Genomic DNA, 25165 nt, shown 5'->3' on the forward strand with positions numbered 1-25165 from the left:
TTCTATATTCTGCTTGAATAGTAATTTAAAATCCTATTTTCGGTTACAGCTTAATTTTAGTTAGACAATGAATTTAGACGAGTTGGTTAAATGGAGTCGACCACAGCTCAGTAAATATACCTATATTGTATAGGATTCTTCTTAAGTTTTTTAACTTTTATCAGTGACAAACAATGAAGCACAAAAGGACTTTTAATAATTTCTCCTTTCATATGTGTGAGGCTTTTGTGTATTGTAGAAAATGGTAGAAAAAGTAATTACTGCAGTTTGGAATAATGGGACTAATAATAAACAGAAGTTATTACAAGAAGAATAGAAAATTTGTTGTCTGTGGTCTATATGGAAAGCTATGGTAAGTCAAATATATATTTTATTTATAAAATAATATTAATTCAAATTTATCCTTTTTATAAAACTATAAGGTTCTTAGGAACACATGGAATTAATTTATGTCTATAATGTTTGTAGTTTATATTGAAACATAGATATCTATGGATTCATTTATTTTAGTGGGTACCAGAGTTTTATGGATTGAGGAGACGTTGAAATTTTAGATATTAAATGATTTTACAAGTTTGCCGAAGTCATTTAAGAAATTTTAATAAACTTATGCACAACATATTCGACAACACCACAATATCTTTGTGCATGAAAAGCCTCACTAATTTGGTAATGACTTCTGACATCCAATGCAACACAAAGTGTATATGTATAGTACTAATTACAAGCCTATAGAAAATTTCAACTTTGTCATACTATGACTACAAAATCCACAAAAAAGTGCCCCTTAATCTGAATAAATTAAGGTATTTGATATAATAGCTAACCTATTATAAGTATCATTATATATTTGCATTTATGTATATAGAGTTAAAACAAAACTCTTTCATTTTCATTTTGGCAGTTGCGTTTGTACCATTCAAGAGAACTCAAACTAAAAATAGAAATTTAGTCACATGTAATAATTGTACAACTAAATTATAAATATGAAGTCAATTGTATTCACCATTTAAGAAATTTTAATAAACTTATGCACAACATATTCGACAACACCACAATATCTTTGTGCATGAAAAGCCTCACTAATTTGGTAATGACTTCTGACATCCAATGCAACACAAAGTGATTTTTTGAACATTTTCCAAATGGAATCAAATATTTACATTTCAATAAGGCAAGACAATGGGTTTTCTGTTATTTTAAGATTTTAAGAAGTTAAACACTTTTGCACCTTTTAAGGTAAATTTTTCATGAAAAATGGCCTTACAATTTTACATGTTTTTAAGTCTTGTACTACTTTTTTTAATTCTTAGTCAATATATTATTATTCACTGTTGCAAAATAAAAGTAAAAGTGTCCAACTGTTTACTCTTACAATATGAATCAAGGATGATGTCATTAAGCCTTATATCCAATGTTATATACATATATATAATTTATATATATATATACGTAATTCAGCATGGGAGATGAAAGGAGAAAAATCAAAGAAGGGCAAATTTTAGAATAAGAATTGTCATTTTGAATTTGATTTTTAAATCTTTTTAAGTAAGGTAGGACAGTCAACTGATTTCAGTAAATGTTAAGTTTTATTCAAAATAGATTAAATTTCATTAATACAAGATTATACTTTCTTTTTATTTTACTGTGCTTATCCTAGTGCCTTTGCTCTTTTACAATACTAATTGCTTAAATATGTTACCAAATTGTATTTTGAATTCACCTAACAAATCTTATAGGCATGGAAGTGTGTAGTCCCTCTTATTTTACTCCCCAGACTGTTTGGTGCATTGATGTCTAATTTGACATTTTCAATGTTTGTAAAATTCAAAATTTAAAATGTTTATTATAAGAACTGGATGTGTTTGTCTGCAATTACATTATGATGTATAAGCATTCACAGACCACACATTGTTAGTATGAAGCATATTTGTTCGTGACTTACAAAATGTACATCAGTCATAACTTCCATTCATTTCATTAGAAATGTATTACAATCATTATTTCCTTTCACGTCACAAAAAATTTAGTACATGTGGACAATACAAACTTAACTTTTATTTGCTATCCTCTTCAAAAATGAAACCATGAATTTTTTATTGAATTTTTAAAACATTTGGTTATTTATTAAAAAAAAACACATTTTCATCGAACAAAAGTACAGGGATTGTTAGAGTATTGTTACAACTTAATGTATGAACTGCATCAAATAAAAATTGACATTTGAATACCTTATAATTACATCTTACAACTTATTTCGTGTTGAAAAAATCTCTGCAAAAAATCTGTAACAGTTTAAAAATTGAATTGGATAGCTATTAGAACCCTATAAAAAAAGAACTTTTGATCTAGAGTCTTTTCCTTCACAATTGATTGTTCCAATATCAATCAAAGTCTTGTGCATGTATATGTATACACATGCATAAGGTCAATTTCTATTCGAAACTGCTTTCATTCTAAAAGTTATGCTAAATTGATCACCAAGTTGATAGTGGGAATAAGCTTCAAGCAGGGAATTCATCCAAGTCAAAATTACTGAATGTGTAGCATATATTTGTAAATAAAGATTCCATAAATTATTTTAATGAATCCAATTTTGACTAAGCATATTTTGTTTAAGAAGTTTAATGTCTTGACTCTTATTATATATTTTATTTAATTTAACGATTTTATTGATTTGGATCATATAAACTGATCACACTCCAGATAAACCATTTTGTTTTGTATCCCATTTAATTATATATTGTTTATTTCACCTTGATGACCTTAGTGATAAATAATTTGAATAGAATTGACTTTGAGGAATACAAAAATTGACTTGTATTTAATACCATTTAATATAATAATGTTTTTCTTTGACCTGACGTTTTATAGCGTGTCATGAAAGATCTATAATAATGTGTTGATAATAACTTCTCCGTAGTTACCTTGACCAATTAGACAAATATCTTTAGTGTATTCCTTGGCATTTGAATGAAATTTTTATATAGTTAATCATTGTTTGGAAATGAAAAAGAAAACATATTAGGTTAATGAAATTTTGTTTAGATTTTTGTGTTCTTGAATGGTGAAAAATAATTATGTTCTTCGTACTACAGACCATGTGAACAGTATTTTCTGCTTTCTGTTTTCTGTCATTGTCTTTTTTGAAAAAAATCTCTTTCCTTAGTTTCCTCTATAAGACCCCCAAAAAAACAATGACCCTGTCTGTTAAAGAAACTAAGTGGTAAGATGCCAGTTTTTGTTGACTTTTTTGCAGAAAGCTCGACATAGGGATAGTGATCGGGGGGCGGTGGTGTAATGTTAAATTCTCTCTTTTTGTAAGTAATAGGATAACTATATTTAGTATGTGTGTACTTTGCAGGGTCCTCATGTCCGTCAGACAGTTTTGACTTGACCTCGACCTCATTTCATGGATCAGTGTACAAGGTTAAGTTTTGGTGGTCAAGTCCATATCTCAGATACTATAGGCAATAGGGCTAGTATATTCGGGTTAAGTTTTTGTGTTTTGCTCTGTTTTTCTTAAACTATATGCAATAGGTCTACTTTAGTTGGTGTATGGAATGATTGTAAGGTGTACATGTCTGGCTGACAGGTATCATCTAACCTTGACCTCATTTTTATGGTTCAGTGGTCAAAATTAAGTTTTTGAGTTTTTGTCAATTTTTCAAATACTTTATGCAATAGGTAAACTATATCTGGTGTTTGGAAATATTTTATTATCAATATATGTCAATCGCACAGGTTTTATTTGACCTTGACCTCATTTTCACAGTTCATTGCTAAGTGTTAAGTATTTGTGTTTTAGTCTTTTTTTCTTAATTTATAAGCAATAGGTCAACTATATTTGTTGTATGGAAGAATATTCAGCTGTACATGTCTGCCTGGCATGGTTCATCTGACCTTGACCTCATTTTCATGGTTCATTGACCAATGTTTAGTTTTCTTTGTTAATGTTGAGTTGATGTGTCAGTTGTAATAAAGCTTTATATTTAGGACTATCAACATAATATCAATGATTAGTAAAGAAGTTGAGACATTTCAGCATGTGCACTCTTGTGTTGATTATTTGGAAAATGGCTATGCATAGAAAAAATCTGACAAGGCAGAAATTGGATAAAATTTTGAAATCTACCTTGTCCTTTTGTCTGACTGTAACAATTTCTTATAGGAGTTATTGCACTTGAATTATGAGTTTTACTAAAAATATTATTATGTTTTGCCTCTTATCTTGTAATCTATTATGGAGATAACTTTAAAAATAATAATGATTACCTACACAAAATGAACAAAGAGATTTTAGTCATGAGAAATAGTTTATTAGTCTCAAACATTGTAGACTAAAAATATATTCCATAACTTCAATCTATTTTTAGTTGAAGATGCACATAGATCCAGTATTGCCCTTTAAAGCATCTAGTTTTCAGTTTCATATACATTCTAAAAGTTTCCAAAAAATTGCACTTCATTAAGATCATTTTAAAACATGGTGTATTAATAATTCATTAATCTATATTATACGAATTCTTACTTCCATGTTTTCATTCATAATCAATTAATGGAACAAATTTATGACGTGGAGTGAAATTTCAATTAAAACACACTTGAAACGAATATTGTTATTTGTGAATGAAAATATTTTTATAATTGTAAATGCTCAAAAGAGTCCTTTGACATTGTAAGCATCAAATTTACTGAAATATTGAGACTACTTTAGTATGCATTATAGGTGACTGAATTACCTATTCTTTTTTTGAAGTGATAATAGATACAGTCCTGTATACTGAATAGTTAAAAGTTTGGAATTTGCTTTTGAAAATCCAATTATATATGTGCATGCAATTATCAGCAGACATATAAATAATGCACTTAATTGCATTTTTAATTATGTAAAATGGAGTTAATTGCCTTTTCTCTACTTTTCGATAGGTTTGTCAATATCTACGTAATTAAACTTTATTTGTATAGTCCTATTTCAATCGTTTTAGCTGTTTAATACCAATTGTATGATAATCAGTCTATTTTGTCTCTGTATATATGTTTGTATAGAATTTGCATAACCAACTTTTAAAATGTATATTCTGGAGTATTTGAATGCATATTTAAAAAGGCTATATTGTTGTTTCATTTAAGAACTTACATATAAATTCTTTTAATGTAAGTATTGTAATGAATGTTGTATGATTAAAAATAGAACATTAGCCTCAGACTTTATGCAAACTTTTTGTATATTCAGACTACATGAATGATTTGTGAACTGTTTGACTAGCTAGCCTGACAGACTGTCATACAATTTTTGAATTCGATATTGGTTGTGTATAGCCTCTTTTTAGAAAAAAATGACTGACACTACAAATGTTTTCCTAGCAGGGTCGTGAGCCTATGGTTAATAGAGAAGACTGCTTTATAAAAAAGTCATAGATACTTAATTAGGGCACACTGAATGGCGGACACCCTATAGTGATCATTCTATCTGTCTATGTCTGTCTGTCAGTCTGTATCAAATTGTATCCACTCTTTATCTAGAGAACCGTTATGATTTTAAAGTTTATACTTGACATGTTTATTAACCAACACCAGAGGTTGTGTCATAATGTATGTACAGCTTCCTAGGTCAAAGGTCAAGGTCAGAAACTTTGGTTTCATTTGACAACCCAATGTCCTATGGTAAAGATTGGGTCCAATCTATATCTTGAGAACCGTTTTTATTTCAAAATTTATACTTGACATGTATATAAACCAACACCAAAGGGTGTGTCATAATTTATGTACAAATCCCTATGTCAAAGGTCAAGGTCAGAAACTTTGGTTTCAGTTGACAACCTAATACCCTACAGTAAAGATTGTGTCCACTTTATGTCTTGAGAACCGTTTTATTTGAAAGTTTACACTTGAAATGTATATAAACCAATGCCAAGGGATGTGTCATAATTTATCTACAACTTACAAGGTCAAAATTCAAGGTCAGAAACTTTTGTTTCAGTTAACAACCTCATTTCCTATGGTAAAGATACATTTTTTTATCACACATTAATCCCAGCAGAGCCCACAGAGATGGATCCTATCAATGATATTTATCATAGGTACAAGCATATTCATCTTTAAACATACAATCATACACCTTAACTTGTAGGCATTGGTTGAAAATAATAACAGTAACATATGAAAGCATATATGAAACACCATTTTGTTTTCTTTGTTTTCAAAACAGGAAGATGGAGAAATGTACCGCGAGAGAATTTGTCCACTTTGTAAAGCTGGTCTTGGGGATGTGTACCACTATATATGTATATGTACCAATTATAAAGTTAAAGATTTAAGGGGGAAGTTCATACCTCCATATTATTTAAAATATCCAAATGTTAAAAAAGTACTGGGCATGCTTAAATATTGTAATAATAATGTGCTGTCTAAGCTGTCAATTTTTATTCAAAAGGTAGAAAAGATGCTTGTCTGATTTAAAACTGCAATAAACAAAGATTTATCTCTGAAGATGTATAATTTAAAAATGTATACTGTATGTATTATGAAATATGTTGTGATCTATATTGTGCATAATATGCTCCTGTTACGCAGTCTTCTGCGGCTGAGTTTTCTTTAATAAACTAAACTAAACTAAACAAAACAAAATTCCAAAGAAACTTATTCCATTACCCTGGATATGTTAAGTTTTAATAATCAATAAAACTTTAATACTTGTGAGTGGTCTGATTATTTTATGTAAATATTTAAAAGATACCAATTAACTACTCTTTAAACATATGTAATGCATAAATTATTATTTATATGTTATACAATTAATGAAGCATGGGCATTTTAAAAGATAAGATTCATATGACCCTAAAAAATATAATAGGATGATTAATTTATGTAGGACAATAAATAAAACGTAGATATTGAAAATATTAATATCTATCTTATCTCAGGGTATGCCGAGACTACTTGGAATCAGATATTCCGGATTATTGGTTTAGTGATAGTTTCTTCATTCTAGATTACAACCAAAAGAGCTGCTGTCAATAAAAAATAGAAATATTGTGATAAAATTAAAATGTTTATCAACTTCCATTGATAAAAGCTTGCATAATGTCCAGTTGCAAGTATTTCATACTTATTAAGGACAATATACAAAATTCAACATGGACAGTCCTGAAGAGTTACAGTAATTGTGATTTTCATATAAGCACCAGTACATGCAGCATATTATATAAAACATGGTAGAAACCTCAAGAAATCTGCCAAAATTATTGACCAGTATAACCTGCAGGACATTTCCATGCAATATTTTGCCCAATATGAAAGAAAATGGAAATAATAATCTCAATATAATACATTGCTTAGAGATGGTTTTGTTACCTAATATTTGAAAATTGGCAATGCAGTAACTATTAGATATGATGTTTAATTATCAAAAGATCAGTCTGAGCAGCTTATTAATTTGAGAATCTAATACTGTAAATTCAGAAATTATTGCGATGTTTTATTATTGCGAAAAATGTGACCATGTTATAATCGCAAAAATTTAAACTCGCAATTTGTAATTTTTTATATGAATTCAACAGGCAATTGTCCATAGGAACTCCCCTTATGACTAAAACAATGCCACCTTTACTATAAAGTTTCGTGAAGAATTATATCCTTAAGGAGGCTCAAGGGTATAAAAATTTCAGAAAAAAATCAAACATTTGTTTTTTCATTACAAATTTTATTTATTTCCTTGTGTAGTTGTTACTTTATCATATGGTAAATAAATCATTCAAAACAATCGATTCGTGTTGGCCTAAGATGACTTTCATCATTGAAAAAGTTCCAAAATATCTCCCTTTGGTGGAAAAATGCCATTTTTTGGCTCTAAAATTGAAATATCTTTTTCAACTCATCGGTGACCTATCTTTTTTAATATGATTTCCATATAAGCTTTACTTAAACTAAATACTTGTAAAATTTTAGCGATTTCTGTAATAAATTTCTTTTTTTTATTTCGATATTACCTTTATTTCTCCTATTACTTCAACAGAAAAAAAACACCTTTACAAAAATGTATGCTTCTTTCGAAGGCAGATTGTGAGCGCAAACGAACGGTGACCCCACTTTTTTATTTTATTTTTCTATTAACTATAAGATAAAGTTCATTTATAGAAAAATATAGAGAAATCCTATATAAATGATTTAGACCCGCGAACCCCCTTAAGAATGGAAAGTTGATATCCACTACTGTTTTATTCTAAGGTCAAAACAGGGCTATGTGCAGCATATTATAAACAAAATTAATATCGGTTTTGATTTACCCGATTTCCTCTGACATTGCTGTTAAAAAAAAATCAGAAATACATCTATTTGAAAACACACTACTTTTAATGCAAGATTTTTTATTTGATGATCATTAGAAAGTTTTGATGGATAAAAGTACAGCAGTACAAATTATTTTGAAGATGTACTATATATGCAAGACATAGTAAAGCTCATTTATATATCATTTATCACTGTTATTTAAACGAGGTTAACCTAACTACTATATTTTCATTATATTAATGTTATAAATGAACACAGTGAAGTGGGGGTCTTTTTTCAGATAGGACAGTTTATTTTAACATTAATAAGAAAATCCTGGGTACAAAAGACAAGAATTAAGTACCTATTCATGGTAACATAAGCTAATTAACAGGTTGAAAGAAGGTGAAAATCTACTTTGTCAACAGATATAATGACATTCCATGGTCCCCTAACTCTAACATTTTATTGGATATAACTAAAGTATAGATAACCTGACTTGTTCATCACCTATCATTTCAAAGTTCAATATTAATTTTGTGTATTGGTTTATCCTATTAAAATATGAACACTTTCTGTAAAATAATATCTTATGGCATAGTTTCCATTTAAAGTTAATACTCCTTTTGACCATAAAATAAGAACAAAAATAGTTCAAGTGTCCTTAAGGTGGTACCCAACACTTTAGCTAAAATTAATTTGGGTCGTTTAATTTTCTTAAAATTTTGACAAAGTATTTACTTTGACCCTTTAAAAAATATAAAAATTTCAAAAAATTTGAACCAACCGTTTTATCAGAAAAATTACACTGGTTATATAGCAGTTTGACAAACACTTATTTTGATCATCGAGAAGCTTAATATTCCCTTAACAACACAACGTAATTAAAACGTTTAGCTGATTTTACAGAGTTATCTCCCTGTAGTGTTAGGTACCACCTTAAGTGTCATATGTAAATTGATCATAAGGTGTGTTGGATTCCTAAAGTCTGGGTTATACTGCAGCTTTTTCATAATTTTATCCATCTTTTATGTAGTTATTTAGAAATACAGAGATGTGGTATGATTGCCAATGAGACCAATATCCACTAGACAACAAAAACTGAGAATGGTTACACCTATAAGACACAAGACCAGGCTGTTAACAAATTAAAGGCACTGTACAGACTTCAACAATGAGCAAACTTGATGCTGTAGTGAACAAATTCCATACTGAAATGTATGCTATTAAAGGCCAGACATGTCAAAGTGTTAAACAAAAATATAGCCAAATTAATTGTAAAAACAACAAAAGAAAATAACAAATAAAACAGAGAACAACCTGTAACCACCAGTGAATTACAGGACCCTGTCTTGGTACAGGCACATTTAGAATGTAAGGGGTGATAAATGTTTATATACAATGCTGCACATCAATCCATCAATATATTGTCCAATCAGATCTCATAAAAGACAATGATCTTCAATTCTTCATAAACTTGTGAATGGATTTTATAAAAACTGAGAATGAATTTTTAGTGTTTATGATTTCATTATGCTGTCTTTTTTTATGTCCCAATACTAGTATTCATAATATATAAGTTGTATACTTGTGCTTCACACATGTAAAATAACCTTTGCAAGCAAATTTTGAATGGATCTGGAGGACCTATTGCATGACATTGTTGTAAACATACCCTGTTTTTACATGGACAATCGATATTTCTAGCCCTTCATCAGTCAACTAAATATCCAAAATATTACTAAATGATTTACTCAATTAGTGCTTATTCTGAGTTTTTGTGAAATATTTGTCACTGGACACTGGTTGTTGATGTCTTGACTGATGCCACTAATCTCCTTTAATTCATATTTGCATATTTAAATACTTTTGTCATTTACTGGAACTAATTTGTACAATACAACAAGGCATTGTCAGACTTATTTCTGTCTTCTTTCCAGTTCTCTAAAAATTAAACTATCAAAACTTGCATAGCTGGAATATTTCACTTATATTTGGATGGTTGGAAGAACATTTGTTTTAGTCAGGCAGTTTTAAATACTGATAGACTATAACAAAAATACCTCAACATCTGTAATACTGTGGATTCATTTATTTTCGTGGGTATCAATTTTCGTGGATTGTTGAAAACTTGCATATTTGTGGATATTTGATTTCGTGGTTTTGCCAATATATGTAGATAAAGCCTATTGCAAATATGACATTCGTTGAACATTTGAATTCGTGGTTCACCTGTACCCATGAAACACACGAAAATTGGTATCCAACGAATAAGAATGAATCCACAGTACTGTAAACAACCAGATGCTTTAAAAACATGAGGATGCTGAACACTTTTTATTTTTATATGCTTGATGGTATCAAATTTGACATTCTTTAAACACATTTATTAAACAGATTCATCTTAATTCCATGGTCCTCCTTGTTTCTAAATCACCATATAGTCTTACAGATAACTTGAAAATCACTATTAGAATTTTATGAGGGAAGGGAGATAACTCTAAAATTACTTTTTTCAGGTATTTGGTTAACCTGATTTTAGATATGTAATACAGATTCATTTAATTGATTATTTATTTGATTTGTTTGTTCAGTGAGATAACTTTGTGACCCTGTCAATTTCTGTCGGATATAAATTGGTAGAGCTTGATACCTACAAATCTAAAATGGATTAAAATGGGGATTGGTTGTATGTAAAAATGAAGAATAATCGATTTTGAAAAAAAATGGGATTTGGAAAGATGACATTTAGTGATAGATCATGATTTTTTTAGTTCTAATCTTAATCCTTGATCAAGAGGTTTCAGCATGACTTTGGGGTTTAAACTGTTGTCAATTTCAACTTTAAAGATATCAAAAGTATTTGAGATTCAATGCTAAGCAATATTTTTACTGCCCTTATGAATAAAATATTGTCATTAATAAAAGATCCTAAATAATATTTCTTTTCCCTGCATTATGGATAAAAACATATTGCCAGCAAAAGCATTCTTTTCTCGTGGATGTTTGTCTTTTTGCAAGTGGGTGTGTTCTGTGTTTTAAATGATTTTGTTGGCATGTCATTGATATTATACCACTATAAAATTGGCTTATTCTTAGAAAGTTATTCTTTAAATTCCCAGCAACAGATTTTTCACAAAGTTCTTTGAATCATCTTATATGTGTGACATGTACCTCAACTCCTCATAGAAATGTTCTCCTTTTCCCTTTACATTTGTCAAGTGTATGTGTTGATTTTGTTTGTGAACTTATATACCAAATTCGTGGTTTTCCATTCATAATCTCATGTTATAATTAATTCTCTTTTAATTATTTCTCGAATAAACAATTAGAAATAGGAACTTTTGTAACCTGCAATGCTCAAGTCATTGCAATACTTTTGGTCATATTTTTTCATTTCAATTTTTTTAGAGAAAATTTCTTTGAAATATTTTAAAATACCTGAAAAAAAATCAAATATAGTTGGCTTCCTGCAAGATATATCTTAAATTTGCATCCAGTAATTGTAGCAATTTAAATATTAGTGTTTTTTTTTTTAAATTGTAAATGAAGTTTTTTTTAATGAAATTACAAACAAAAATTTGTCAATTCCAAATTTGCAAGTCACCCAAATACATCTGGTTCATATTTTTTCATTTGAATTTTTAACAACTATTTTAAAGCCTGATACAAGCTGATGTTAAATATTGAAAGAAGTCAGTTATAGCTGTTTTATTATACAAAGTTGATTTATATATGTCCAATAAAAGGAAACTTATATTGGGGACACTTCTAAAGAGTTTTTGTATGATTGTATGGTTATGCATATTTATTATACAGTTTGATTCAAGTTTTAACATAGTATATAATTTTTGGAACTTTTCCATATTATCTTACAAATATCAAAATAGATTAAATCTTACAAAAATCAAATAGATAAAATGTTAATCTTTGTCACACATGTGTCATACATATATAGTTGTGTCAGAAAAGGACAATACCAGGGTTGGCATTACGTAAAATTGCTGAAAAATCAAGAGACTTACTGAAGTTAAATGGCAAAGGCAAACAAAACAATCATTCAAAGCCAAAAAAACTATTAAATGTACCTGTATTTACTGTAAAAGCAAACATAAGTAGAATTTATGATGGTCTAAACCTTGTGAATTGTAAATACTTTGGTTCTATGTTGAAGACAGCCAAGCAACTGTGAAGAACAGCTGTTTGAACACTACTTCTTTTGTAGGCCCGTAGCCAGGAATTTCCAAGGGGGGGTTTGTTGGACTCACAAAATCGACTTTAACAGTCACAATTCGAACAGAAAATTGACTTTAACAGTGCTTATTTGTTTTCAGGGGGGGGGTCGTCCGAACCCCCCGAACCCCCCTGGCTACGGGTTTGTACTGTCCCATATGAACCCCTCCTCTATTTTCTTTCTTGAAAAGAAACAAGAATTGGATGTATTTAAAAAAAAATGAAATGTAGTGAAACTTACAACTCCGCCCAACCCTTCCCCCAAAAAAAGAGAAAGATGCAAAAGAACAATAAAGAACCCAACATTTTCTATTTAAGTGTGCTGTTGATTATTTTTTCTGGGAATGTAAATAATTAAGCTGAAATGATGACTTTATGAAAGTATGACATATACTGAGAGTGTTATAGTACACATTGGTCTGCTGTACAAATTATGCAGATAAGAATAAGAAGATGTGGAGAGATTGCTAATGAGACAACTATCTAGCATAGACCAAAGAACAAAGTGTGAACTACTAATTGGGCACTGTATAGACTTCAATCAATAGTAAAACCCATTCTATATAGTTATCTAGGAATGGCCCTTGGTATGAAAAAATGTTCAGAGGAGAAAACCAACTGTCTAATTAATGCCAAAACAACAGACAGCAAACAGATAAGACACAGCAAGCTATGAATTACAGGCTCCTGACTAATGAAGGGAACATATGGAAGTCAGTTTTTTCTCCATTAGTGGAAAGGGGAAATAAGATTTTTCATTTATTAACACAAGTTGTCAAACTATAGTAACTTAATATTTGTGGTAATCAAACAAACAAAATAGCAAAATCAACTTCCCATGTGTAAAAGATTTAAAGTTAAACAAGATTCCATTTAAATTTAAGTTAATTGATACTGAGTATCTATACCTATCACTTAAATCAGACCAAGTATACAAAAGTACACAAATTAATTTTCTTAAGTTCTACTTTAAGAAGTGGTATTGTATGTTTAATTTTATGTCTTTGATTATTTTCAGGTATAAATTGCAGTACTAATGGGACCAAGCTATTGAACAGGAAAAATTGAGTAAACAGTTCTATCAATATTAACACAAATGATATTTAAAGTACCAACGTCAGTCCTACTAAGGCGAAATAAATCAGTAGTAGAATTAATAGAAATATAAAAGTTGACATTAATGATATGATATAGTTGACATGAAAAGAAAGATCATCCCATTATACAAAATAGGGGTGCCATACCATGGCTGAAACTATCAATTGGACTATAGAAATACCCGTGTTTACCTTGGCAGTCATTGGACTGCTAGTTAACCTGACTTCACTCTTTTACAAATTGGTTCGGTCCTTTTTATTACCAAAGTTGTGGAAGTATTCATTAATTTCTTTGGATGCCGCTCATATTTTTTTAGGCGTAGGATTAGTTTTACATTTAATTTATAAAATAACAAATATAGAAATTATTTGTAAATCAATATCATTTTTCTTACAGTTTGGATTGTTCGATTGTGTTAGTGGGTATTTAATTGCTGGAGTTATTTTATTAGGTATATACAATCCAGGAAAGTCGTCTAACTTATCATCCTTTCATCGAAATGTCTTTCTTGTTATATTTATACCACAGAAAATCGTATCAATTATTTTGTCATTATTACCACTCACACCAGTGTCGTTCTTTAATTTTACCTCGGTGAATGCAATTTCTTGTTTGAATATTGAGCAGAAAGGAGAAAAAGCTTTTTCTTACGGACTTTTATTAGTGTGTATTTGTTGGATTGTAATTTTTGTGGCACTTATCTGTTGTATTATTAGTGCCGTAAAATTATGGAAAGGATTTAGTAACAGAATTCACTCAGCCTCACCGAACGTTTGGCAAGCACAGCTCGTTAGCCAAGGAAGACAAATTCAGAAAATTTTAATTATCGAAATATTTGTTTGGATTATAACTTTATTAGTCTTAACGGTAATCAATTATAAGAATACAAGCAAGTCATTGAGTGCAAGTGCGGCAGCATTGATATTATTGGACATAGCTACGATTATTCATGGAGTTTTGACAAACATTGGAAACAGTATGTGGAGTATATGTTGTTGTACTTCGTCACAGACAATAGAAGAAACTCATCGTAAACTTAAACAACTTGAACTTGTCAGACTTGAGGTAAGTTATATGTTGATCACCTCAAACTCATTAAAACATGACAATAACATTATAAAAAATCATGTATGTATATAAATACACATGGAAAACTTTCAATATATGAAAAATACAACATAAAAAGGCATTTTAACTAAATGTTAAGTTATTTGCACTCAAAGTCCTCAACATGAAGTTTTGAAACAAATGGGGGAAAAAAAATTCTGGTTTGTAATAAAACATTTATGATTGCAATGTACAATCAGGAAAAGAATATATAACCTGGGAAAAAAGTGGTTCAAAAGTATTTTTTGAAGTGCTTAACTCATACATACTAACCAAAATAATAAAAAAATGAAGACTTTAGTTTTGACTTTGTCAAATGAAACTTGAAAAAGTCATATGTTGTCACGATCAAAGTTTCTGTTGATTGGGTTAAAAAAGAAGGGGGAGGTATTCTGAGTAAAAGTGGCTACAATAAATAAAATGATCACATAGCTATTTTACTGTATCTTCTGTGTGTTCCATTTTGAGGACAAAACCTGCTTTGAAAAAGATACAAATCCAAGACAATCTGATAGAGATGACATATTCCTTGATAATAATTCAGATATAAATAAGTACCATTCTTATTCATAGTATATATTTTTTAAATCTTTTGATTAGATAGGCATCTAATGTACTAACAGTGTCTTTAAGTCCAGTAGATTTTCTCTGACAAAATGATTATAAAATGGTAAACATATTTAGGAAATTTCAAATTTAACTTTTTTTTGTGTTGGTTTTTGGTGTTTTAACGCCACTTTTAAGCACTGCATTAAGGCTATTTCATGGCAGCTAATTTTTTTTAATTATTTTTAAATTTAACTGAAATTGTATTTAAGAAATGATCACATTCACATACAATGAATTATGAATGGTCTTTACCATATTTGAATCTATAAAAATCTTATGAATATATGAATTGTTCTTTTTTAATAAGTAGGGATGTTTGTTTCAACTGTTTGACAAACAAACATATATTGACAAAAGAAATTAATGATGGTTTTATTGAATTCTAATAGTAAATGAAAAAGTTTTTGACAGGATAGACTCATCTCTGTTATTATTTTATTTCATAAATACGGAAAACTGGTAAATTCAGTTATGAATTGTTAAATTTCCAAATTATTTTTTTCTTATTTACTGCTTCATTTTTCTAAGAGTAACAAGATGTTGACCTTTTATTAAGAAAATTTCGTTTTAACAATATAACTCGATTATATTATATATGATTTTAAGAAAACATAATTGAACATAGATTACTGTTTTCATAAGGATTACAAATCTTTTTGTTTATTTTTGTTACAGAAAATTAAAATTTCAATGTTGCAAGAAAAACACTCCAGACAATTTATATGGCTCTTTTATCTCAGGAACTTAAACAAATTTCATATTAATAAAATGGTCAAATATTAGTCTATATGTAATAAAGCCAAGTTCAAAAGAAAACGTTTTTCACACATAATGAAATGAATTGATCTGTTTGAATAAATTTTATAAGAAAACATAAAGAAGTCGTATAGAGGTAGATACGATGTTTCACTTCATATTGACTTTCCTTTATATAAGTATAAATATAGGTAACTAGTTACCGTAATGACTTATCGGCTATTCAATCTTGACTAATAAACAGGTACTAAAGTGATCAAGCATTGGAATTTATCTTTGAGAAAATCTACAAGGCTTTTACATGAAAAGTTTTCCATATTTGTGACATGAAAGGTTAAACTTAAGTCTTTATCTGTACCCCCACTCAAACATTCAATATTTTGTAACCATATTTATTTATTTCTAACGAGCAATTGTAGATTCACCCCCATTCTATTAAATGTGTTTTAATTTCTCCTGGAAATGGAGTGATACTTTCACCATTACTTTTGTATTAGGTTTTAAGATCTCTTTACTTTACCATTACACTAAATATGATTCAAATCGATGTCATCTATGTAAAATGCAATCAGGATTTATAAAATTTTAATCTAATTTTGATGTTATGCTTTCAATTTTAAGCAGAAAGGGAAGATTACCAAACAATAGTAGAAGTCCTTCTTGTATTTTAATATTTGCCTGCATTAGTTATTAATTTGATGGCTGCAGATTGAGTTTAGAACTAAGTAAAAAGATACCTGCAACAATCAAAACATACCTTGATGATGACAAATATAGAGATGCATTACTTTTTTCGCATTTTTACTTAAATGTAAATAGAATTTCAAATTTTACGGTAAGCATTTTTCATTGCTTGAAATTACTAAAAGAATGCATAGGCATGATAACATGACAAGATAGTCTAATGTCTGCACTTTAAGTCATTATATTGTGCAACCAGAGCTAAATTGATTTTACAAAAATGTATTGAAATTATCTGTAACTAACACCTGTCTTTTGGTTTTAAAAAAAGCTTCTGTCCAAATTCTAAAAGAAACCATAAAGGTTTGACAAAGTAATAGATATCTCAAAAACTTTTAACACCAAATTGAACCTAAATGTGGACACTGCTGACAATGACAAATCTAGGATTACTATGTCTCGATTTCACAACATAAATGTTGCAGTCTTGACAAAAAAGAAACAGTATATATCAATGATACAGCAATCCATTGATTAGAAGCAAAAAATAAAGGACATCCAGAGATCTTTTATACAGTCTGGTGTCTACACTATTTCAAGCTCTGAGTTTGCCCAACTGAAAAAAGCTAAGAACAAGTCTATTAGACTTAATCAAAGATCTGCTATCACTACCAAATTCTCCAAATGACCAGAAATGTTAAGATATTTATCACAATATCAATTCTGAATGAACAAGCACTCTCAGACTAACCAAAAGCATTCAGTCATTACATCCCACTGACAAGACTATAAGCATGCTGTTTGAAAGGCAATGGGCTGAAAATAATAGTTTTAAAAAAAGCCTCCTTAGAACATGAAGAATAAAGAATTATAATTTTATGTTTAGATGAGAAGTAAGGCAATGCAAATACGAGCAAATTTCAATAAGTCCCTTACTTTAAGAAAATATATATTTTCACATTGACCTTTTTGTTGGTCTTTAATTTAGGCTAGTAGGCATGGGAAAACTGTACCCAAACTTGACAAGTATATGAGCCCAATATTTAATTCAAACACAACATTTTGTTAATATAAAATTCTCCTATTCTCCAGTATTGTCAATATTGATCTGTAGGAAATATTGAGATTTTTATCAACTTAATTATCTAATAATCCACGGACAAAAGTTATAAATTTTTATTGCAACATAATAGATGTATTTTTTTCTATTTTCTATATGAAGGTGTTATTGAATAATTAAACAAATATCAGATCACTCATATAACTCATTAAGTACGACTCGATCTTGATTTATGATGACGTAGACATTGATTATTATATAATAGCGGCAATTTCAGCTTTGAATTATTGAGATTGTTGTTGACTTAAACGGTGAGTTCCGAGTGACAAGTAGGAAAAGCATAGACTTTTTTGTCACACGCAGAGAATAGAACAATTATATGACAATGTATTCTAAATATTAATTTTATATGAAGGATGCAGAAAATCTTAATGTCTTTATTGCACTAATTTATTTGTTAACCCCAATTTTTTGTTACAATACACTGCATTCAACAGAAAAAAATGAATAGTGTAAGTTAAGCCATCATAAACAATGTTTGAAGTGCAAGTTTTAAATAAAAATAGATCAGTTTTAAAGGTTTGAAAATTCTCAAAAACATTGCCACCCAAAATATACTACCCGGTACATGTATTATAATTGCAATAAAATGGATAATAAATATGTGGAATGAATCAATGAGCACTTTTGTTGACTTTGGTAAAAGAGGGACGAAAGATACCAAAGGGACAGTCAAACTCATAAATCTAAAACAAACTGACAACTCCATGGCCAAAAATGAAAAAGACAAACAGACAAACAATAGTACACATGACACAACATAGAAAACCAAAGAATAAACAACACGAAATGATAAATGGTAAATGATGATGAATACGTTTTTTTTATGGAGTTATCTCCCATTTTAGGATTAATTTGTAGTACTCTTTCAGAGTTTAGATTTTTATAAATGAACATAGAAAACAAATTTGGATGTTTTTATTTTTTTTTTATTAAATCTGATTTTTTTATAAATAAATTTCACTAGGCTGAAATAAGTGCATGGTGTTGAGAAATCTGTTTGCAAAGATTTGAAGTGATATAGGCAAATGAACTTGTGAACATTTGATTTTTATTACAGTGAGTTGACTGTTAGTGTTGCTCTCCACCAATTGCAACTCATTCAAAATTTTGACCCAATTGCAATTTGTTTTATTAAACCAAATTGTTCAACTAGTCAGAATATTGAACAAATTGTTCAGTCAAATTAAATGTGAAAGTGCAAGGTGATTAAATAATACATACTTACAATCCTATAAGACTTTAACTCCACTTTAATGATGTTGTGACAAAATTAGTTTATCAGTTTGTATCTATATATTATAGTCACTTCCATGCTGAAGAGGAACTGTTTATTTTGAATTGCTATAAAATTGTCCAAACTAAGCTTTCATATAGTTTTTCTTTCTAAAAGTATTCTATATTTATAAGAATCAAATATCATTTTAAATAAAACATCATATATTCAGTAAAATATGTGTGAAATAACAATATGCTATTGATAAGTTTTCAGGGGAGATAACCTAAAATATTATTCTTTTGAATAAAGACTTTTTGAAAGAAAAGTTATTATCTCCCCCATGGAAACTTCCTACAAACATATATTGCAATTTTAAACATATTTTACTGAATATGAAATGTTTTAATTCACATAATGTCTGATTCTTATAAATATAAAATTGAGAATGGAAATGGGGAATGTGTCAAAGAGACAACAACCCGACCATAGAAAAAACAACAGCAGAAGGTCACTAACAGGTCTTCAATGTAGCGAGACATTCCCGCACCCGGAGGCGTCCTTCAGCTGGCCCCTAAACAAATATATACTAGTTCAGTGATAATGAACGCCATACTAATTTCCGAATTGTACACAAGAAACTAAAATTAAAAAAATACAAGACTAACAAAGGCCAGAGGCTCCTGACTTGGGACAGGCGCAAAAATGCGGCGGGTTAAACATGTTTATGAGATCTCAACTCTCCCCCTATACCTCTAGCCAATGTAGAAAAGTAAATGCATAACAATACGCACATTTAAAATTCAATTCAAGAGAAGTCCGAGTCTGATGTCAGAAGATGTAACCAAAGAAAATAAACAAAATGACAATAATACATAAATAACAACAGACTACTAGCAGTTAACTGACATGCCAGCTCCAGACTTCAATTAAACTGATTGAAAGATTATGATTTCATCATATGAATATCAGGCACAATCCTTGCCTATTTTAGGTTATCTCCCCTGAAAACTTATCAATAGCATATTGTTATTTCACACATATTTTACTGAATATATGATGTTTTATTTAAAATGATATCTGATTCTTATAAATATAGAATACTTTTAGAAAGATAAACTATACTAGAACACACCCGTGATATCGCGGGTACGGTGACTGAATTAAAGTATAGAACTATGCGTATTATCTGATAAAGTCATGCCGATTATAAGATGCACAGTTTTCTCTGCTTTAAAAAGCTTTCTGTTTGAACCCGTCGACCTTGAACTTATCAATTATTGGTAATATTAATTATTTGGAAAACAAAGTGCATGGAATGGAGTATTTTTTAATCAACAGCATTGTCCTTTATTAGTTATTTGATCTTTGATTCGCTGTTTTACATCATGCCGGCTAACAAATTGAAAACTGTACCTATACGCCTTAATTTAAGTCCAAATTTTTAGTATTCGTATTGTCATCTTAGAAAGTCATACTGATTAAAATACTACAATAGGGAACAATGTGACAATGGTTGAATTTAGTAGTGTCAACTCTGTGGTTATGACCCGTGTATATATAGCAAAATCCTAAATACACCGGATGGTGGTGCGCCTGTTAGATGCGGAACGTACAGATAAGGTAATAGGTAACAGGTGAATATACTATTGGTATCGGTATCGGATTCGACCCGGAACTTGTTTATTATTGGCAATATTAATTATGTGGAAAACAAAAGGGTCTTGAGTGGTGTAATTTTTTAATCAACACCAATGTCCTATATTAGCTATATATAAAGTTGAATTCTTTGATTTGCCGTTTTAACCTGATGACGGCTGACAAATTGGACCTCGTCATTTTAGTATTATAGATGAAAGCTTAGTTTGGACAATTTAATAGCAATTCAAAATAAACAGTTCCCCTTCAGCAAGGAAATGAATATAATATAATTATACAAACTGATAAACTAATTTTGTCACATCATCATTAAAGTGGAGTAAAAGTCTTATAGGATTGTAAGTATGTTTTATTTTATGACCTTGCACTTTCATGACTTGTCTGTGGTATTCTACAGCAGTTGGTTCAAATTTCTGACCAGATGAACAATTTGATTTTATAAAACAAATTGCAATTGGGTCAAAATTTTGAATGAATTGCAATTGGTGGAGAGCAACACTAACAGTCAACTGACTGTAAGGAGTCCTCTTGTCATGCTTGTTAATAATCAAACTGCCAGTATTATCAAATATTGTCAAGAATGATCAGAAAATATTGATTTTCACACCTGCCTACCCTAAAAAACAGTAAGATATTGACATTACATGTCTTTTGTCATCTGTCTTGTTCTGAAAGTTTTATTTTACGTGGGACTATTTCCAATACCAAAGTTTGAAGTTTGTCACTGAAGGAAATACAATATTTTCCCATAATTTGTTATCATCACAACATACAAATTATTCAATTTTCAGTTTGTCAACCCGTACCATAAAGGCCATGTAATTGAGTGTATAATGTAAAATAATGGTGCCTAGAAACACCTAAGATATATGTTTATAATCCAGATATTTTTTACTGCAATAAAATGTAGCATTAATTTCCTAAAACTGTCAAATTCAAAGGAATATTTTTTTTTCAACCTTTTTTCGTATGCAACCAGATATGGCGTACTATGATTTGGTGGTATTACACCTACCAAGGGCAAAAAAAAAAAGGTCTAAAAGTTTATTTGATTTGATTTGTTTTTTTAAACAAATTTTCATCCATTTGATTTTGCAATACATATATGTCCCATCGTGAAAAGAAATTTTTATAGATGAAACTTCTTTTGTGCTTTATATTATACAGTTCAAAATTAAAATTTTTAAAAATCTTCTACATTGGCAATTTGTCAAATTTTCACATCAGTTTAAATTGTTTGTAAAGACTTTTAACTTAAAACTTTCATATCAATATCTAATAGTATTGTCGTCAATTATATCAACATCAGTAAATTTTAGATTTATATTGATCTATCATACAAATTGATGACCGAAAATTTATAAATTTTAGTACTTTTTGTATTTGAAAGGCGTACCTCAACAACAAGATTTCAGTCAAGGATATGTATATGTTTCCCTACAAAACATTAAGCTTACTTCAGATTCAACTTTATTCAGGTGTCATTAGTTAAATATTTAAGGAAGCATTCAGGTTAAATCTTTTAAATAAATATTTCTTAACTACAATATTATATTTAAAAATAAAATGCTTAACTTCAAATCCATGTATTCTCTGACTGTTATAAAGTCAATTTTAGAGGGATCTGGTAGAAATGTTTGTTCTTTGACTTATTGCAGTAGGTCAATGTTCATATTTGTAAATAGCTATACATAACATATAGAAATTAAGCAACCATGTGTATGTGGATACACAATAAAGATCATATTCAGAGAACAGTGCCCTTAAAATGTATAAAAGATGATAATCAGTCCTTTTATATTATCCTTTAGTCCTACTCTTAATATGGGTTGACTTGTGACTGTAAAATTATGCTTTATGGATTTTCTTAATCAGTTGTAACTTTATGTTTCTTCAAAGCCCCTTTTGTAGGTATGGAAAGTATGTTTATTATGGGAAACTCAAAATATTAGTCAAATAATTTCATTTAAATCATGCCAGTCTAATGAAGTATAAATGGATACACAGTTTGCAGAAATTCTATTTTACTATTCACCCCTTCTTCCCTATGCAGGGGGTATAATAATATGGTCTATTTTTTTAATTTTCAAAATACATACTTTGAATTCCACAAGTCTGGTTTCTAATGCAGTGGGTATTAATGATTTAACATTCTGAACATTAAAATGCTTTATAAACTTAAATTATACAATTACTTTACAAATAATTTTTATGTTACTGATCTATAAAACATTCCATTTGAATTCAGAGGAAATTTTAATGTTGACTATATTACTGTAGTGATATCAGATAGAATTATTTGATGACAAAATTGATTAACTTTAAACTGTCATTACAAACACTTATATTGGTAGTCATCAACAAATTTGATAACAAATATTAAATAGAAACTGAAAAATGTGGTAAAAACAATTGCAAAGATCAAAATTATGACACAAGATTGACTGACAAAGTAACAATTTAACATCGTAAAGTGTGCAGTAGCAAATAGAAAAACAGTTTGGTTACTAACAAGCTTTAAACTATTTTGAGAAACAAGTATGAACATCACTCAAAACCACAAAATAAGTTTAAAACAGTTCAGGAAGGTATGGACATAATCAACAATCAGAAATCATTGGCAAACAGACAAAACACTGCACAGGCTTTATATGATACCATCTGCTTATTAACAAACAAGCTACAAAAAAAAGTAGATATATTGTGTTGAGTTTGTCCATCAGTCTGTCAATATGATTTAGAACTTACATCTTTTTAATTGAATACTGAATGGATTATGTGGAATTTGAAGGATGAAATATAGATATTCAGTTTAAAAGTTACGTTGAAAAAAGTAACAGAAAACACACACATACACACACATGTAGAGAGTTAAAAAAGAGATACATGTGGCCTTGCGGTCTTATAACTTTCAAGCACAATTTTAATACTTAGACTCAGGAATCAACCAATCAAAAGACTGGATTTGGTGTTTCCAGGACAAATTTTGTACTCCAAGTACTGAGTTAAGTTTTATGATAAGTTACCCGGACTAATACCAACAAAATGATATGCTTTAACAAACAACCATACACACAAGAAAAAAAAAATGTCTGCAAACTCTATAGAAATAAATCTTTTTACATTATCAAAAATGTTAATTGAGCTTGTGATGTAATGGCATTATAATCTTTATTTAATTCTAGGCTCCAGGAAAACTAAGATTAAGAGCAACATGGAATGTTGGGAAACATCATACCAGACAAGGTCTAATGAAGGTGTATGGACCCAAACATGTCAAGTCCTGGGCCCAGGAGATAGTAGTTCTGGGCATGTTACGTAAAATACAGCATGCTAGTTTGTTACAATGTCTTTGGACCAGTAGTTCTAATCCATACTATGAAACTATGACGCTGATCACTGGAGAGATAGTCACAAGTGACTCTAGGTATGTAACATTGAAAATAAATATTTTTTTTGATAGAAAAAAACGAAGGTCTGGAGAATCTAGTTTATGACACATGTAGAAGGGAATACTTAAATAGGAAATGTATTCATAGTAAAACTAAAGACTACAAGGGTTCTATACATACACTTGTTCAAATTGTACATATGTACTATATGGACTTAGCACTTTTGTGGTAGATGATGCTTAGACTACTGAAATGGCCTTTCAGATTGTTTTTCTGTGTGAGCCTCTGTGTGAGCCAAGGCTCGGCGTTGAAGGCTGTACATTGACCTATAATGGTTTACTTTTTTAAAATTGTTATTTGGATGGAAAGTTGTCTCATTGGCACTCACACCACATCTTCCTACATCTATAGAACAATAATTTGAATTTCCACACAAAAAAAAAAACCTCAACAAGAGTTTCAATATTTCATACAGAGAGTACATAGAGGAGTTGTATACCTATTTATGTTAACATATTGTATCCTTGATTTTATGATTTCAGAATTATTTGTCTTGAGTTAACTAACAGTGGAACACTGCAGGAGTTGATCAGACGACTGGAATCACCACTTCCAGAATCTTGTCAGCGAATGATCATTCATGATGTGGCCGAGGGACTTTATTACCTTCATGATCAGAATATACTTCACAACAATCTGAATTCATCAAGTATATACCTCAAAGGATCACTTCCAGTAAGATATTATACTATTAGATTGTATAGGCTTTACTATATATATGTTTTCTTGGTTATCTGTAAATAATTGTTAATTTTAGAATAAACTATTTTTTTTGGTTATATTTTTAACAGAATACACCGAAATGAAGAATTCTTTAAATGAATGTTTATCTTGACAATGTTTCATTTTGGTTTTACACAAAATCAGCTAGTTTATAATTCTTTAGAAACTAAGACAAAGTATAACATATTCTTAAGATGGAAATATACTTTTTTGCTCTTGTCTGATGAAATTTTTCACTCT

The 25165-nt window shown here is 29.5% G+C and overlaps 1 protein-coding gene across 3 annotated transcripts in view; it reads left to right on the top strand.

Annotated features, from left to right (window-relative positions):
- Positions 1–25165, top strand: part of LOC139514291 (uncharacterized) — a 50896-nt gene that overhangs the window by 13016 nt on the left and 12715 nt on the right. For all 3 annotated transcript variants that reach the window (XM_071303310.1, XM_071303311.1, XM_071303309.1), the window contains 4 exons: positions 239–352; positions 13523–14667; positions 23936–24177; positions 24685–24877. In XM_071303310.1, the coding sequence (XP_071159411.1) occupies positions 13750–14667; positions 23936–24177; positions 24685–24877 (1353 nt within the window). In that variant the 5' untranslated portion in view covers positions 239–352; positions 13523–13749. The remainder of the gene's footprint in view (positions 1–238; positions 353–13522; positions 14668–23935; positions 24178–24684; positions 24878–25165) is intronic.

The sequence above is a fragment of the Mytilus edulis genome, chromosome 3 (genome assembly GCF_963676685.1).
Source record: "Mytilus edulis chromosome 3, xbMytEdul2.2, whole genome shotgun sequence".
NCBI lineage: Eukaryota > Metazoa > Mollusca > Bivalvia > Mytilida > Mytilidae > Mytilus > Mytilus edulis.